A 19,406-nucleotide genomic window follows, 5' to 3' on the forward strand; every position below is an offset into this window, starting at 1 on the left:
CATTTAATCTGTTATGGTCATTATTCTATAGATTTATTGAGTATGCCCACAGGAAAATGAATTTCAGGGTTGGATATGGTGACACATGTACTTTGAAAATAAATTTACTTTGAACATGAATATGCAGAGAATGGAGGGACATGAACATTGTATAGGCAGAAGGGATTCGTTTATTTCAATTTATTTGCTAGTTTTAGTTTGGCACACCATCGTGGCCTAAAGACCTGTTCTTTTGCTATACCATTTTATGTTCCAACTCTCACTGACCCAAGGCAAATAAATCCAGTTTCTCCAGTTTTGTCATCCAACTGTCCACTCAAAACTCTCATCACTGGTATCGAACCAGAAACTCTCCCCTACACCTTCATCGAGTCCTTGAAACCCCCATTAATGTCTGCTGGAAACAGACAAAGCCGAACTGGTAATAGAAAGATTTAGCTTAACTTTTGCTTGTGGTTTTCTCTGTTCACTGCTACATATTCCACATTGCTGTAATAATCCAATTTATTAATGCAGAATGTAATCTGCATAAACCTAATACATCTTCACTTTAAGTATTTCTACCTTCAAAGGAAAATATCACAATACACTGCATGTGGAAGTCAAAGGTTAACTGTCAAGTTCCTTTCACTTTTATAAACATCATTATCTTTCCATTATCAAGTTGAACTGCCTCATACAATGCAATATGATTAAAGATTAACTTTGTCACAAGCACATGGAAGTGATATGCACTGCTTGCATTGGGAATGTGCTGTGGCACTCTACCCATGCCAACACAGCATGCCCACAACGCACTAACCCTAACCAGTACATCTTTGGAATGTGGGGGAGATCTCGAAAACCTGGAGAAAACTCCCCGTAACCACGGAGGGAACGTACAAACTCCTTACAGAAATGGGAAATGAAACCAATCACGCAGCTGGCATTGTACTAACTGCCACACTGTCCTTTGGGATAGAAAAGATTCTGAAACACGCAATGCTTATTGCCCTGCATCCTTCTGTCTCAAGAATTGTACTAGAGATTGTGGGTATAATGGAACTCAAGGGGGCATGTCAGTCAAATAAACACTCAGTAGCCACTTTACTGGGCACACCTGTGCACCTGCTCATTAATGCTTCATCTAATCAACCAATCATGTCGCAGCAATTCAACGTATAAAAGCATACAGGCATGGTCAAGAGGTTCAAGCCAAACATCAGAATGGGGAAGAAATGTGACCCAAGTGACTTTGACCATGGAATGATCATTGGTACCAGACAGGGTGGTTTGAGTATCTCAGAAACTGCTGATCTCTTGGGAATTTCACACACAACAGCCTCTAGAGTTTACCAAGAATGGTGTGATAAACAAAAAACTTCCAGTGAGCAGCAGTTCAATGGGTGAAAATGCCTCGTTAACGAGAAAGGTCAGAGGAAAATGACCAGATTGATTCAGCTGACAGGAGGGTGACAGAAACTTAAATAACCATGTGTTACAACAGTGATATGCAGAAAAGCATTGCTGAATACACATGTCAAACGTTGAATTGTATGGGCTACAGCAGAAGACAACCATAAACATACATTCAGTGACCATCTTATTATATACAGAAGGTATTTAAACACTTTGAAAAGGGAGGAAATCAATTGCGGTAGAGTCAGCGTTATTCTGAAGTTAGTAGAGATGGGGGAGGAGCAAAATCGGAATGGGGTCCTGGCCAAGACCAAGGTGAAGAGAAGCTTTCCTGATGCTCCGGCTCCACCCCTCTCCTCATCCACTGCAGTACTCTGATCACCCACCACCAGCAGTCCAATCCAAGCATTCATTCCCCCCACCAGCTGTGAAACTTGCTGGTGGAAGAATTAGTTAACAACATCCCACTGGATTTATTCTTCCAGTTGACACATCATTGAACTGCGGAAATGGTTGTGGGAGGCACCAAAACAAACCCCACCTTCCTGATTGCAAAAGTACTGGAGAATCAGCAGATGAAGCTCAGCAAATCAGACAGCACCTTAGGAAATGAATAAACACTCGACGTTTCAGACAGAGCTTTCATCAGGACTGGAAACGAAGGGGGAGGAAGCCAAAGATGGGGGAAAGGAAAGAGTACAATCTAGCTGATAGGTGAAGCCAGGTGGGTGTGGAGGGGTGGGTGAGTGGGTGGAGGCATTGATCAGCCTTGCTGCTTGGGAAAAGTAACTGTATTTGGGTTTGCTGGTCCTGGTATGGATGCTATATCCTAAAGGGTTTTTACCCCAGAACACCAACCGCTTATTCATTCCCATATATGCTAACTGACCTACCGAGTTCCTCCAGCACTTTGTGTGATGATGTAGATGCTTGTAGATCCTATGTAGCCAGTAGATTAGTAAACAATGTCAGTGAGCTTAGTGATAACGAGGTTAGCAGAATTTAGTGCATTGGCATAAGGGAGTTTGTGCCTTGGCTGCACCCAGTTACTTTGGCTGGGAGAAGATTTGTATAGTTTAATTCAGATATAACACATCCAGGTGCCTGGTTCAAAAGCAGGCTGAATTTCAATGCTATTTGCAATGGGAACTATTATTCATCTGCCTTACATGCAAAGTCTAATCTGCACAATTCAATGTTCCTTAGGGATAAGTAAAATCATTCCACAAAATTTGACTATGTTTTGTAGTCATGCAAAATCTAGGTAATTTTAATACTAGTAAAGTATTTTTAACTACTGAAGATATACTTAACACTTTGATGCCAAGTTTCATTCATACTGTATATGCAGTGGTCCCAATATTCTGATTTCAAATCACTGCATTTCACTTTCTTTTGTTTTAATGCCATTCTGTACTGGGAAATTGAAGGCAATTTCTTTGAACTCATTCAGCTTCAATCAAACAATGGCCATTCTATCTATCACATCCACCGTACAAACAATACTCCAAACCTCTTCATGCTTATACACCTAATTACATGACCCGCCAGTTGTGAAAGCTCCAGTTGACCCAATTTACACAGAATCTGGGGTCATGACAGTTTAAGATTTCCACTAGCTTTGAGGAAGGGATCTTTCTGATTTAATGTATGATGGGGGGGGGGGGGGGGGAAGAACAGCACTGTTTTTTTAAGTTTATACTTCACCCTCCCAGATTGTGTTCATCACAGGGCACCAAAATACAATGCAATAAGCAATGTGCGCTGTATGCTGTGATATCTAAAATATACCATGATATGAAATGAGATACGATATGAGATTATACACAATGAGATAACGCATGACATTGATGTGAAACAATATCCAATGACATACAATCTGACATTCAAACGATGAGATCCAATGACACAATATACAATGTATAATGACACATGATATAACACTATATGATATGCAGTATGACATGATGCATAACATGAGATGAGTCGCGATATACAATGACACGCAATACATGACACAAGACAATACGAGATAACACATGATCTACAGTGAGACATGAAACGCAAGGTATGGTATGACACGATATATGATACCAGATATACATGACACAATGTACAAGACAAGATGTGATATACAGTATAACATGACACACGATAAGATACGTGACGTGAAACCAGGCAATACATGACATGACAACACATGAGAAGCAAGCTGAGACACGATATTCGATATGACACATGATATGACGATAGGAGACACTGAACAAAACAATGTGATGCACAATACACAATGAGGTGATGTGTGACGTGATATGAAAGAGGACGGGGTCTGGTTGAGATGCATCATGGAACTGTCTGCAACACCTCAAACAGGACACTCAATTTCTCCAACTCTGTGCTTCAGAGTTGGAGAAATTCAGAGCAGTGCTGCATATTGGGAACACTTCCAGTCACGTGTACGTCAGCTGGGAAGAACGAAGACTTTGTGCTACAAAGAATGGAACTCACAGGTTTAAACTGTCTGGAATGCTGAGCTTTTTTAGGAACTGGAGGGAAAGAATGTGGGAAAGACTGTGTGGAAAGGGTGTCTGAGGGAGAGAGATTTTGGTAGAGAGAGCTTCTCTCTCCATCTGGATCTCAGCTCCTGCTAGGGTGATGCATGGCGGACAGGGGGGAGTCTCCAGACAAACAGCGATCCAACTAAGACCGCAACTGGTGGAAGATAATGACACAACACAACAGCAGTGAAGGTAGACAAAGGCTGCTAATGGGTCCCCAGTCTTGCATTTCATGTCACTGGACCTGACCCCAAAATGTCAAGGGCCTTGTGCTGGCTGCGAATGCATCAGTCTCCTCACGTTAAACAAAGTCACACAGGGGCCTCCTCCACTGAGGGAATCCACCCCTCAACAGAACATACCACTCAACTCGAGAGATCACATCACTACTACAAGAGCAACCACTATGTTTAAGAAGATATAGATAGCACCTTAAATCCTCCAGAAAGCTACATAAGCTCAGATAATAAACCCATGTTACTTCTTCAGTGGACTGTCCATCGAAAACAACTTTGTGCCACATCACTGGGCAGCCAGAAGACATGCCACACTGCCCCGACCCAGAATGAGAATACAGATGTCTGCTAAAAGCTTAACTGGCACCAATCACATTCAGCTATCAGGTTTCGATGAAAACTCCACAAACTGTCCCAGAATACTTACATAGGCTGTCCTTTCAGCAGGGAAGTGGGAAAAGCCAGGTCTCCCTGGGACACTCCCAAACATTGTTCTAGTAAGCAAAGGAAAGAGGGGACCTGAAATCTGTTTTGCCACCAAAGTGTACCGGAGAAGCAGGTGGGAAAATGGAAAAGCAGTTGGAATAGCAACTTGTAATGAGGTGGGTTATGTACATAGTCTCTAAGTTACATAATTAGGATTGCTAATCAATGGCAGCACCTAGTGTTACTCATAAAACGCCAAAGGAAAAAAACTTTACAGCAAACTAACATTATTGGCTTGAGGGCATTTCTCGTGTTTCCTTACCACACAGAGTGGGTACATTCAGACTTTAAAAGCTGGATTGCCCCATTTACTTAAGCCAGGGGTTCCCAGCCTTTTTTGTGCCATGGACCAGTATCATTAAGCAGGGGGCCCCTGACTTAGCCATAAACCAGTCTTCTGCACATCCCCATCAGCTCCAGGCTGATTCTCCAAGCAGACCTCTACGTCAAGAGGAACATCTTTGTGACCTTTGACAAGAAACACATAACTCGAGGGAAGTCACCATGCTCATAGGGAGAGCATGTTTCAGAATGACAGCCACCACCACTAAGGACCCTTACCGCCCAGGACAATCTCTCTTCTCATTACTACCATTGGAGAGGAGGCACAGGAGCCTGGAGAACCACACTCGATGATTCAGAAACAGCTTTTTCTGCTCTGCCATCAGATTGCTGAATGATTCATAAACCCATGAATTTTATCTCACCATTCCCACTTTTTGCAGTTTATTATGTAATTTATGGGTTTTTTATGTCAGCAGGTAGTTCAGGGTCAGGCTTGGTTTAGGGTCAGTGATGGGGAGGGGGGTCAGAATGAGGTTTAGGGACGCATAGAAAACAGAAAACCTACAGCACAATACAGGCCCTTCGGCCGACAATGCTGTGCTGAAAATATGGGGAGTTAGGGTTCAGGCTCAGCTTAGGGTCAGTGATGGGGGAGTTAGGGATCAAATTAGGGTTGGGGGTCAGGCTCGGTTTAGGGTGAGTGATGGCGAAGTTAAGGGTCAAGTTAGGTTTAGGGACAGTGAGGGGAGTTAGGGGTCAGAATGGGGTTTCGGGATATCAGCTGTTCCAAGTCTGGTTGGGTCTATGTGAGTTGGAGGCACGAGGAGGGATCAATCGTCATGCACAGAGTTGGAGCCTGGAGTTTGGTGTCCCATCATCGGCTCGTCCAGGAGTTCATACCGAAGATTGGAGGCCAGACATCAATCAGAAGCCTGGAAGTCGCAGCCCGACGCCAAAAGCCAGTAGACCAGAAGCCTGTTGTGGAGCTGGAGGCCTCTCCACGTGTTTGGTGAATGAGAGGGAGGGGCAAGGGAGGAAAGGGGCTTGTTTTTCTGTTGTTTTGTTCTGCAGAGCATGGTGGCACTGGAATGTGTGGTGTGGAGACACATCCCTTGGTTGTGTTGTTTGTTAACAAAAATATCGCATCTCACTCTATGTTTCCACGTACGTGTGATAAGTAAATCTGAATCTGAATCAGAGCACTGTTGTCTCCAATGCCTGCCCACTCTCTCCATTCCACACTGGGCACGTCCCTTCCTCTGACTCAGCCTCAAATTGGAGAATTCGCCTGCTAAACCTCTCCCTGTTCCACTCCAAGGCACTCCTCGCTCTGCCCAAGCTCTTCTTCATCACAACCACCATCTGCCACTCTGCCTCTGTAACGTCTGTGTGTACTGTAGGACACTTGAAGGGCCGGGGGGCAGGCTGCGGCTAGGCAGAGCTTTGGGGCGTCCTGCTGAGCTGAAGCCATTGCAAACGTGCAAGACACAAGGGGTTATGGGTGCTGGAACTTGGCCTGATCGATGAATGGTCTCCACCCAAAATGCTGGCGGCCCAGTTCCCTCCACAAATGCTGCCTGACCTGCTGAGACCCTCCAGCAACTTGCTTGTGAAAGATGCAAGCTGCAGTTATCAGAGCCACGTGGCATGAAAACAGCCCTTCAAACCGGTTTTCATGCCAATCTAAACCAGTCCTATTAGCCTGCATTTGGCCCAGATCCCTCTAAAACTTCCCTATCCATCTACTTATCCCAATGTCTTTTAAGTGTTGCAATTGTACCTACCCCTACCACGTCGTCTAACAGCTCGTTCCATAGCGTCACCACCCACCATGTGGAAAGCCCACCTCCGAGATCCCCCTGAAACCTTCCCACTCTCACCATCAACCTATGCCCTTCAGTTTTAGACTCCCCTACTCTGGGAAAAAGACTAACTATCTACTTCATCTCTGCCCCTCATAATTCTGTAAATCTCCCTCCAGTGTCATATTTACCATTTAGAGACACAGAACTGAACGGGCCCTTTCCAGCTCAAATGCCCAATCACAGGGCAACTGACAATGATCAACCAACATACTAACCAGTGCGTTTCTGGGATGTGGAAGGAAAATGGATCACTCAGAGGAAACGCACAGGGTCACAGGGAAAATGTACAAGCTCCTTACAGACGGCGCCGGAATTGAACTCTGAACTCCGATGCCACGAGCTGTAACAGCGCCACGGTAACCGCTACGCCACGTCCGGTCTCCTCCACTCTGGAGAAAGTAGTCCCGGCCCATCTAGTCTCTCCTTGGAGATCGAGCCCTTGAGTTCTATCAGCATCTTTGTGAATCTTTCCTGCGACCTCTCTGTGTTAGTCGTGTGACGCGGTGACCAGAACAGTACACAATGAGCCACACGTGTTCCAGCGAATGTTTTATACAATTGTTGGATTAGAAAGACTACAGTTAAAAGTTGCACTTTAATTCTTTTTTTAATTACCCAGTGCTTCGAAGGTCTCGTGCTGAGGCTCTTGATGGCTTTCAAGCTCTTCATCCGACTTGAGACTCTGTAACAGAAGATGACCACAATAACTTCAGAACTAGCTAAACCGTGGGGAGCCTCACAGAAGGAGGGTACTCAGCACATGATCCAACTCAGGGCTAAGGTGTTGTGACCCACATCTACCAACTCCAGGCAACCACAATGGAACCCCCTAACTATCCCCATTCAAGTTCAAATGTACTTTCATCTGACTGTACATATATACAACCAAACAACACGCTTCCAGACTACAGTGCACCCACAACAGATTTCACACACAGCACATAACACAAAATATTACCACAAAGAGACTAATAAAATATAATTTAAAGTGCAGCATAGGTAAACAGTAAACAGCTCACTGTCCTGGTGACGAGACCTTAGTGGTAGCGAGGTATTCATTAGTCTAACATCCAGAAGGAAGAAGCTGTTACCAGTCTGGCAGTCCTAGCCCTAATGCTTCTGTACCTCAAGGAAATGGGGACAAAATGGGTCAAAGAGATTGCGGGATGGGAGGTAGCAATCCTCAGCAATGCTTCATCTGCAACACTCCCAGTAAATGTCACAAATAGGGAGGGAGGCAGACCCCAGTGATCCTTAGCAGTTTTTACTGTCCTCTGTAGGGTCTCACAGTCCGATCCTTGCAGCTTCCATACCAAACAATGATGCAGCCAGACAGGACACCCTCGATGGTGCTCCAGTAGAAAGCTGGCTGAATGGGGGTTGGATGCCTTGCCCACCTCAATCTCATCAGGAAGTGTAGGTGCTACTGTGTCTTTTTGACTATTGAGGAGGTGCTGTGGGTCCAGGTTAGTTCGTCAGTTATGTGCACATCATTAATGTGCAATGGAGAGTGGTCAACCTGCACCTTCCTGAAGTCCACACTCATCTCTTTTGTCTCGTCCATGCTGAGACTCAGGTTGTTGTTCTCGCACCATTTGACAAGCCTCTCTACCTCCTCTCTGTGTGCTGACTCATCATTGTTGCTGATGAGGCCAACGCTGTAGTGTCATCAGTGAACTTGATGATGAGGCCGGAGCTGGATCTGGCAGTGTGGTCGTGAGTCAGCAGCGTGAACAGCAGTGGACTGAGCACTCAGCCCTGGGGTCATCAGTGCTCAGTGCGACCGACCTTGAGATGTTGCTGCCAACTCCGACTGACTGGGGTCTCTCCATCAAGAAGTCCAAGACCAGTTATGGAGAGGGTGTTTAGTCCCTGCAAGGACAGTTTACCCACCAGCCTGAGGAATGGTTGCATTAAACCCCCGAGATGAAGTTGATCAACAACATCCTGGTGTATGAGGCATCACTTTCTAGGTAGCACAGGACAGAGTGAGGGCCGAGGCTACGGCATCCTCAGTGGGATCGGTCTGTGCGAGAGGTGAACTGGAAAGGATCCAGCGTAGCTGGAAGGTGGGATTTTATATGATCCATTACCGGCTGCTGAAAGCACTTTGTGATTGTTGAAGGCAGTGCCACTGGGCAGTAATCATTTAGACCAGTCACCACCAATCTCCTGTACACCAGAATGATGATTGCTGCCTTTGAAGCCTACAAGGACAGTGGACTGTTTCAAAGAGATATTAAAGAAGTCTATTAAGACCTCTGTTAGCTGGGCGGCACCATCCCTCAGCACCTGGCCAGCTATGTTGTCCAGCACCGCAGCTCTGTGTGGGTTTACCCTGACTAGGATCATCCTCACCTCAGCTGTGACCGCACAGGGTGCCCGCTCCTCAAGAGAGGGGCCTTCTCTCAATGTCGCATCATTCATTGTGTTATATTATGCAAAGGAGGCATTCTGCCAATCAGGAAGGGCGGCATCGCTGTCGCTGACGTGCAGGGCAGACTTGTAATCTGTTATGGTTTGTATACCTTGCCACATGCGCCGTGTGTCCCTGGGGTCACAAAGGTTCTGTGGATTTTCTGTGCACACTCACACTTTGCCTTCCTGATGGCACGGGAGAGTGCAGCTCCTGCTGACCTCAGAGTCGTCCTGTCCCCCAATCTGAAGGCAGCGTCCCGATCCCTGATCACTGCATGAACCTCTGCAGCCAGCCATGGTTTCTGGTTTGCCCTGACAGTGTAGTGTTTAATCACGGTAATGTCCTCAATGCACTTTCCCATGCAGCCAGTCACCGATCTCACATGTTCATCAGTGTTGCTGTAGTGATCGCAGGCAACCGCTTCCCTGAGTGTGCTCCAGTCTGAGCTTTCAAAGCACTCCTGCTGTGCTGAGGTGGCATCTTCTGGACAAGTCCTGATCGCCCTGTAAAACTGGTTTGACTCAGAGATTTTTACATTCCAAAATCTATCCCAGCCCCACCGAGCTGTTGGAAGACAAGGGGAGATGGTTGAGATTCTTCCTGAAGATTTGTGCAGCAGCTGTCTCTCGCCATGGTCTTCCTGCATGCAGGCTTGGCCTTCTCCATTTGCTGAGGAGTTGTGAATGGAGTTAAACACTGGTAACCTCTGCACTCCATCAACTAAGGCTCTTTGTCTCACCCCCACACCTTTGGCCACCATGGTGCCAGCCTCTGTCAATGGTAGGGCACTGAGGAGTGCTGTAGAACACGGGGATCTAGGAATACAGATCCATAATTCCTTGAAATTAGCATCACAGCTAGATAAGGTTGTAAGGAGAGCTTTTGGCACATTGGCTTTTAATAAATCAGACTATTGAGCACAGGAGATGGGATGTTACGTTGAAGTTTTGTGACTTCCAGTAAGATGTTGGCACATGCAAACGCAGTGGCCTCTCGGGGACCAACCAAATGTGCTTTTTTCTTTGTAAAATTTACTTTTTTTACGATCCAAAGACAATTCTACTCCAAGAGCTTTGAGTACCAAAGCCTACTCCATCAGTGAGCTGCTCATTAATCGGTGGAGGTGGCCGGGGTGTCGGGGGGGGGGCGAGGGCCAGAATGTTGGAGAAGGAGCCAGCCAGGTTAACCGGAAAGGGGCCGGTCCGGACGTCAGAGGAGCTGGTATGGGTTCGGAGGGGCTGTTCCAGCTGCCTGCTACTCGGAACATCGGGGTTGGTGCAGTATAACAGTGGGAGATTGTCTAGGATAGTTCACTTGCGATCGGAAGACTCTGTTGGACAGTAATAACGCAAGTTGCCGTGGGCCTGTTACCCTTGTCTGGTGGAGGCACAGACAATGTGGGAGCCGTGTAGTCTCGGTGTGTAGCGAAGACCAGGCCTCAAGCCTTGGGTTTGCCGGCTGCTGCAGACCAGCTGAGAAGATGTAGAAGCATTACAGCGTGGCATCCACGCTCGGCTGGGGGCTGGTCTCTCCGATCGGTGCTGCCTTCTGTGTTCGAGCAGAGGAATGACAGGCTGGATCGTGTGTGTCTGTATCATCTGTTGCCAGACACTGTCGCTCAGGGTCTTGGATATATATTACATACTATGTTTTTTTTGAATGAATATGCTTCTTTGCTCACTTTTTTTGAATTATGTTACTCGCTATTTTGAATGCTTGCTTGTTATTTTGAATGCCTTGCACCGTGGCCCCAGAGGAACGCTGTCTCGCTGAGCTGTATCCATCTATAGTTTGAAGGATAATTAAACTTGATGTGATTTGAAGCTGTACAAGACGTTGGCGAGGTCAAAATTGGAGTATCATGTCCAGTTCTGAGCACCTATCTACGGGAAAAACATCAATAACATTGGAAGAATAAAGGGAAAATTTACACGGATGTTGCCAGGACTTGAGGGCTTGAATTATAGAGAAAGGCTGAAAAGGTTAGAATGTTATTCCTAGAGCATTGGAGAATGAGGGGGGATTTGATACAAAATTATGAGGGGTATAGACAGGACAAGTCCAAGCAGGCTTTTTCCACCGAGATTGGGTGAGACTAAATCTAGAGGTCATAGGCTAAGGGTGAAAGGTGAAATATTTAAGGGGGACTGAGGGGGAACTTCACTCAGAGGGCGGTGCAAGTGCGAAATGAGCTGCCAGTGAAAGTGGTGGATGTGGATTTGGATGTGCTGGGTCCAACCTGCAACTGTTGCTATGCTTCCAGTGCCGATATATCACGCCCACAACTTACCAACGCCAACACTAACGCAATATAGCACGCCCACAACTTACCAACGCCAACACTAACACAATATAGCACGCCCACAACTTACCAACGCCAACACTAACACAATATAGCACGCCCACAACTTACCAACGCCAACACTAACGCAATATAGCACGCCCACAACTTTCCAACGCCAACAGTAACACAATATAGCACGCCCACAACTTACCAATGCTAACACTAACACAATATAGCATGCCCACAACTTACCAACGCCAACACTAACACAATATAGCACGCCCACAACTTACCAACGCCAACACTAACGCAATATAGCACACCCACAACTTTCCAATGCCAACAGTAACACAATATAGCATGCCCACAACTTACCAATGCTAACACTGACCCAATATAGCACGCCCACAACTTACCAACGCTAACACCGACCCGCCAATACAGCACGCCCACAACTTACCAATGCTAACACTGACCCACCAATATAGCACGCCCACAACTTACCAATGCCAACACTGACCCGCCCATCTTTGGAATTGGCTGGGGAAGCCAGATCACACAGAGGAAACCCACGTGTTCACAGGAAGAACATACAAACAGGCGATTTGCACAGTCCTTACAGATAGAGGCAGAAATTGAATTGGCACTGTAAAACATTACACTAACAGCCACCCTTACAGGTTGCCCTCTCTGCTTCTGTGTGGCCCTATGTCGAGCAGGGGAAGATGCAAATGGACTGCAAAGGATTAGTTCAGGGACGTTTATGGTCAAGCTTCACGTGAGTGAAAGGAGTGTGGGTGATGGACAGTATTCCAAACGGATTTCCAGAGTTAATTCACAATGGGCCTACGGGCATCACATCCTGGCAACCCTCTCACCTCCAAAGGCACAGCACATGTAAAAAAAAATTCTGTAAAACAAAGATGCTTTCAAAAGTAATGAAATGAAAAGTTTCTAACTATCATCAAAATTACAATAAATAGCAGGAAACAGTAAAAAGAAACCGAATCAAATCAAAATTTGGTGTGGCCACCCTTTGTGTTTAGAACTGCATCAGTTCTCTGGGGTACACTGTCAGGCCATTTATAAGAAAATTGGCTGGTAGGTTGCTCCAAGCATCTTGGAGAACTTGCCACAGTTCTTCTGCAGACTCTGGCTGTCTCACTTGCTTCTGTCTCTCGAGGTAATCTCAAACAGCCTCGATGATGTTGAGATCAGGGCCCTGTGGAGGCAATACCATTTGAATGCATATAAAAAAAAATCTAGGGTGTCTAAGACTTTTGCACAGTACTGTAGGTCCAAGAACAAATGCATATTAAGATGCCTGTACAATATTGAGGGGGAAAGGTGTTGCCATTAATGGCACCTTTCAAATCAGATGTTGAACCAGGCTGCTATCTGATGACTGGAAGAGAACTTACAGCATTGTAACTGCATCTTCTCTGCTGGGGTTGGTCACAGACGGAAATTAAACAGAGATTAATACACAGCACAACTAAACAAAACTGGAAAATTAACTCCACAGAAAATACTGAGGATGCTGAGCAACTGCTCGGTCAAAGTTGGAAGCAGACTTTAATTTCCAGCTTCAAAAGGAAAAAGAGAAGAACATAAACACAAGAGATTCTGCAGATACCGGAAATTCTGAGCAACACACACAAAATGCTGGAGGAATTCAGTAGAACAGGTGCATCTATGAAAGGGAATAAACAGCCGATGTTTCGAGCAGAAACCCTTCAAACGGGTTGACTGTTTATTCCCTCCATGGCTCCTGACTTGTTGAGGTCCTCTAGAACAGGGCTCCCAACTTTTCTCATGCCATGGACCCCTACCATTAACTGAGGGTCCCTGGGCCCCAGGTGGAGAAACCCAGCTCTAGAATTTTTGTGTGCTTTGATCAAGATGAACAACACAGGACAGGGCTAGACAACTCGAGGCACAGTCACCAAGCTGGAACGTGCACCAGACGTCAGACTCAAAGCAGTGCAGAGTTTTAAGGACATTGTCTGGACAAAGAAAATTACAGATAAACAGAGGGGTGAAAACAGTCCCTTTGAATACAAGTTTTGTAAATTCAAGATGTCGCTGGTCCAAGAATGAAGCTGAGTCGGCAGGGCTAAAGATGACAACGACAATGCAAATAAAAAAGTGCAACGTAATAAAAACAAAAAATGTTTCAAACCTTCAGGAAGTCAGGCAGCAGTTTCTAATTTTATTTCTGGCATCTGTGGTTTTGTCTATTTTCATGGACATGGAAATTGGATATTCAGTACTGTGCAAAAGTCTTAGGTACATAGGTATAGCTAGGATGACTAGCTGTAAAATCAGGAAACGCAGGAAACAGCAAACAAGTCAGCCAGCATCTACAGAGAGAGTCAACAGTTAAGGTCAATGAATTGTCAGTCCTGATAAAGGGTCAACATGAATTTTCTTTCTTTCCCTCTCCCTCCCCTCCTCCCTCACTTGCTGAGTGTCTCCAGAGTACTTTTTTTATTTAGAGATACAGCAGAGTAATAGGCTTTCCCTCCCAACGAACCTGCACTGCCCAATTACACCCATGTGATCAATTAAACAACTAACCCGTACATACTTGGAATATGGGATAATCGACATTCAATGGGCCAAATGGCCTCATTCTTATGGTCTTAAACCAGAGTACCCAGAGGAAGCCCACCCGATCATGGCGAGAATGTAGAAACTCCTGACCGACAACGGCAGGAACGAAGATGAAAAAAAAACAGAACAGACAAACCTCGACACTTTCAAGAGATGCTGAGCGTCTCAACTGACTCCTTTTGGTGGTTTGCACGAAGGGTTCAGCCTTAAAGTGAAGCGGCTCCTCCAAGTCACCTGTAGTTTCGATCTCAGAATCGAGGAGTTCAGGCAAGGACCGACGTCCATATCGTTTTGATCCCCTGACATACTTTGGCTCAACCTCCTCCACAACTGCTGAAAAATGTGAATATCCAGATTCAGTGGCTACAGACCCTTTCCCAATCACCCTGGAGATAAATCATCATCGAACGCACTTACATATTTGAGCATGGAGGGAACTGGAGACGTTCAAACTCAAAATGGAGTTATGTTACATTTTTAGTCACGTAACCAAACTAGACTGCAATAAACCAAAGGGACTTGAGGTAGGAAACATACCAGAACATATCTATTTTATATTAAAACTGCAAAATGAACTGAGTTGACAACTTAGTCCACACTGGCCAACATATTCCTTCAGGACTGCGGCTGGCATAGCGGTTAGCACACTTGCTTTACAGCACTGGCAATCACCGATCAGGGTTCGATTCCCACTGCTGCCTCTAAGGAGTTTATAGGCTTTCTTTTCCCTGTGGCTGCGTGGGTTTCCCCCAGCCACTCTAGTTTCCTCCCAAATTGGATCGTTGGTGTTAGTAAGTTGCGGGCATGCTACTTTGGCACCAGAACACTTGCAGGCAGCCTCCATCCCAATTCTTAGACTGTGCTGGTTGCCTATGCAAAACGATGCATTTCGTTGAATGTTTCAATGTACATGTGACAGGTAAAGCTAAAGTTTAAAGATTAAAGCGAATCTCTGAATACTCTTAACTCCACTTGGTTATTATACTGGAGTCTATTTGTTCCCCTCATGCGTGGCCCCACATAGAGCAAAACTATCAGTTCATTCCTCTTCTTCTGTTTCCCTCACTTCATTCTCCCTCACTTTCCCATCAGCTCTGCCCAGATTCCTCCACCCACTCACGCCCTACGGGTAATTCACACCGACAAAACCACACATCTTTGAGACGGGGAGGAAACTGAACCAGCCTGCTGAACCACGAAAACGTCTGAATTCTATGCAGGTTCCACCCAAAATCAGGTTGTGAGGCAGAATGTAGCTATCTACCCACCGCATCTATTCCCTCTGACGATCGTGTACACCTCCATCAGGTAACCATTCAGTCTCTTTCGCTCACAAACCCAACCTATCCCAATCTCCGCCCATAACTGAAGTCCTGCAATCCAGCTAACGTCCCAGTGGATCTCCTCTGTGCTCTCTCCAGTGTAATAACATCCTTCTTATAGTGTGGCAACCAGAGATATAGGCCAGCTGTCCAAGTGCTTCTGATTTCTGCTGCACATTAATAACACACAGTGGCCACTTCATTAGTTACACCTGCTCATTAATGCAAATATCTAATCAGCCAATCATGTGGCAGTAACTCAATGCATACAAGCATGCAGACATAGAAATATAGAAAACAGGTGCAGGAGTAGGCCATTCGGCCCTTCGAGCCTGCACCGCCATTCAGTATGATCATGGCTGATCATCCAACTCAGAACCCTGTACCAGCCTTCCCTCCATACCCCCTGATCCCTTTAGCCACAAGGGCCATATCTAACTCCCTCTTAAATATAGCCAATGAACTGGCCTCAACAGAGAACTCCACAGATTCACCACTCTCTGTGTGAAGTTTTTCCTAATCTCGGTCCTAAAAGGCTTCCCCTTTATCCTCAAACTGTGACCCCTCGTTCTGCACTTCCCCAACATCGGGAACAATTTTCCTGCATCTAGCCTGTCCAATCCCTTTAGGATTTGATATGTTTCCATAAGATCGCCCCTCAATCTTCTAAATTCCAACCAGTATAAGCCTAGTCGATCCAGTCTTTCATCATATGAAAGTCCTGCCATCCCAGGAATCAATCTGGTGAACCTTCTTTGTACTCCCTCTATGGCAAGGATGCCTTTCCTCAGATTAGGGGACCAAAACTGCACACAATACTCCAGGTGTGGTCTCACCAAGGTCTTGTACAACTGCAGTAGTACTCCCTGCTCCTGTACTCGAATCCTCTTGCTATAAATGCCAGCATACCATTCGCCTTTTTCACCGCCTGCTGTACCTGCATGCCCACTTTCAATGACTGGTGTATGACACCCAGGTCTCGTTGCACCTCCCCTTTTCCTAATTGGCCACCATTCAAATAATAATCTGTTTTCCTGTTTTTGCCACCAAAGTGGATAACCTCACATTTATCCACATTAAATTTCATCTGCCATGAATTTGCCCACTCACCTAACCTATCCTGCATCCTCTTAGCATCCTCCTCACAGCTAACACTGCCACCCAGCTTCGTGTCATCCGCAAACTTGGAGATGCTGCATTTAATTCCCTCATCTAAGTCATTAATATATATTGTAAACAACTGGGGTCCCAGCACTGAGCCTTGCGGTACCTCACTGGTCACTGCCTACCATTCTGAAAAGGTCCCGTTTATTCCCACTCTTTGCTTCCTGTCTGCTAACCAATTCTCCACCCACACCAATACCTTACCCCCAATACCGTGTGCTTTAAGTTTGCACACATGGTCAAGAGATTCAGTTGTTGTTCAGACCGAACACCAGACTGGGGTAGAAATGTGATCTAAGCGACTTTGACTGTGGAATGACTATTGGTGCCAGATGAGGTGGTTTGAGTATTTCAGGAGCTGCTGATCTCCTGGGACCTTCATACACAACAGTCTCCAGAGAATGGTGTGAAAAACAAAAAAAAAAATCCAGTGAGCTGCAGTTCTGTGGGTGAAAATGGGTTGTTAATAAGGGAGGTTCAAGGAGAATGGCAGGACTGCATCAAGCTGACAGGAAGGCAACAATAACTCAAATAACCACACATTGCAACAGCGATGTGCAAACTCTGAACGCACAACACACCAAACCGTGAAGTGGACAGGATACGGCAGCAGAAGACAATGAACATACACTTGGTGGCCACTTTATGAGGTCGAGAAGGTACGTATAAAGTGGCCACTGACCGTACAAACTCAGCATGGTAATGAACAGATAACAGAGTTTCAGCAATGCTTACAAGGATAAGTACTGCCCTGAACAGATCTTGTTACCTCCACCGGAAACTGCTGACAGGGCATGACTTTAATATCCAGTCAAGAAAACATGGAGAAGGAACAAAAATTTCAGATGCTGTAAGTCTGAAATGGCAAATAGGGAAGAATGCTGGAAACACTTGATAAGTCAGGCAGCATTACCAGCCTGAAATATTGATTCCACTTCTCTCTCCTCAGAGGCTGCCCAACCAGGTAGGTGTTTCCAGCATTCTAGACTTATGGGTGAGATATGGGTCTGCGTACTGATTTGTCATGTGATTATCTCCAGTGACTCTAATGTAATGGATGAGGACTGGAGGCCGTTCTATTGTCCACTACAGAACTCACAAGTGTTCAGTTCCAAAGATAATGTTTGGATAGCACACTTCCCGAACACAGTGCTCCAGGCAAACAGAGGGAAGTAAAGTCTGAAAACAGGATAATAATTTCAAATCCCCCTAAGATACTTGGATCTGTTGAGTCATATTCTCAGTCATTTTATTCTTGCCCTAACAATAGCAAAGAGCATTTCCACGCCTGAAGAATGTGACCCACTGTTACCTTCAGTATGAATGAAGGAAAAAAGCTGGTACATTCATTCAGTACTGTGAGGAGTACTCACCTGGTTCTACGCAACTGCTCTCATCTTCTGAGGTACTGTGGTCAATACCAGCAGACAACACGGCAACAAAACCTTCTTTAAACTCCTCAAAATTCACCTGAAAGTTTCAAAAGCATCAGTTACTTTGTGGAAGAAAGAGCAAGAGTAACAGGATTTGGATTTTTAGGCCACAAGGTCTGGAATTCCCAGCTCTCCACCTCTCTCTAAGGCTCTCATAGAGTCAAAGGGCACTACAGCACTGGATCAGGCTCATCTAGTCAACGTCAAACTGTTGCCCTGCCTAGAACTATCAACTATAGCCTTCCATACCCCTCCCATCCATGTACTTTTCAAAATTACTCTTAAATGCTGAACTTGAACCTGCATCCACCACCCCCTCTGGCAGCTCGTTCCACACTCTTGCCACCCTCTGAGTGAAGAAGTCCCCTCTTTAGGTTCCCCTTAAATATTTCACCCTTAATCTAGTATGACCCCGAGATCTAGTCTCATCCAACCTCAGTGGAAAAAGTCTGTTTGCATTTACCCTACCTATGCCCCTCATAATATTGTATACTTCTATCAAATCTTCCCCCCTACACTCCAGAAAAAAGTGCTAACATATTCAACCTTTCCCTGCATCTGGTTCTCAAGTCCCAGCAACATCCTTGTAAATATTCTCCTCAGAATCCACCTGCCCTGGGGTTTCGTTATGCGGCTCACCATTTTGTGCGATACTGGTCCTGTGGGCCACACGACATTTTGTATCGCTGAATCGTTGTATCAATATCACTGAATAAAATGGGAAACAGGGGCTAATGATAGCTCTTTAAAAGAACTTGTGTAGATGCAACGGGTCAATATCCTCATTTGGGGTACAAGATACTTTTCATTCCTCTCCAGTGGGCAGACCGTCAAGTCTTCTACCACAAAGGATAGAGCATCAACTCTAAGCACCTGAAGCAAGTTTACACAAGGATATTACTCGCACTGTCCTCACCACCACCCCCCACCTTTATGTGCTTCCAGAGATAAACTGTCCTCAAAAGAAAATACACATAATTTCTCCTTATGAGAATTACTGGAGTATTGTGTGCAGTTTTGGTCTCCAGGATTAAGGAAGTATATCCCGGCTGTGGAGGTGGTGAAGCGTAGGTACACTAGGTTTTTTCCTGGGATGTCCGGACTGTCTTACACAGAGAGGTTAGAAAGACTGGGCTTGTACACACTGGAATTAAGGAGATTGAGGAGGGATCTGATTGAGACATATAAGATTATTAAGGGATTGGACAAGATAGAGGGGAAATATGTTCCAGATGCTGGGAGAGTCCAGTACCAGAGGGCATGGTTTAAGAATAAGGGGTAGGTCATTTAGGACAGAGTTGAGGAGGAACTTCTTCCCCTAGAGAGTTGCGGAGGTGTGG

The 19,406-nt window shown here is 45.5% G+C and overlaps 1 protein-coding gene across 3 annotated transcripts in view; it reads right to left on the minus strand.

The window, feature by feature from the left end:
• The window catches only part of ninl (ninein-like), a 105,694-nt gene that overhangs the window by 68,667 nt on the left and 17,621 nt on the right, over window positions 1-19,406 (minus strand). For 2 of the 3 annotated variants that reach the window (XM_072265672.1, XM_072265670.1), the window contains exons 3-5: window positions 18,007-18,103; window positions 14,284-14,480; window positions 7,444-7,510 (exon numbers count right to left, since the gene is read on the minus strand). In XM_072265672.1, the coding sequence (XP_072121773.1) occupies window positions 7,444-7,510; window positions 14,284-14,480; window positions 18,007-18,103 (361 nt within the window). The remainder of the gene's footprint in view (window positions 1-7,443; window positions 7,511-14,283; window positions 14,481-18,006; window positions 18,104-19,406) is intronic. The other variant, XM_072265671.1, reaches the window with a different exon arrangement.

This window comes from Mobula birostris, chromosome 8, assembly GCF_030028105.1.
Source record: "Mobula birostris isolate sMobBir1 chromosome 8, sMobBir1.hap1, whole genome shotgun sequence".
Taxonomy (NCBI): domain Eukaryota; kingdom Metazoa; phylum Chordata; class Chondrichthyes; order Myliobatiformes; family Myliobatidae; genus Mobula; species Mobula birostris.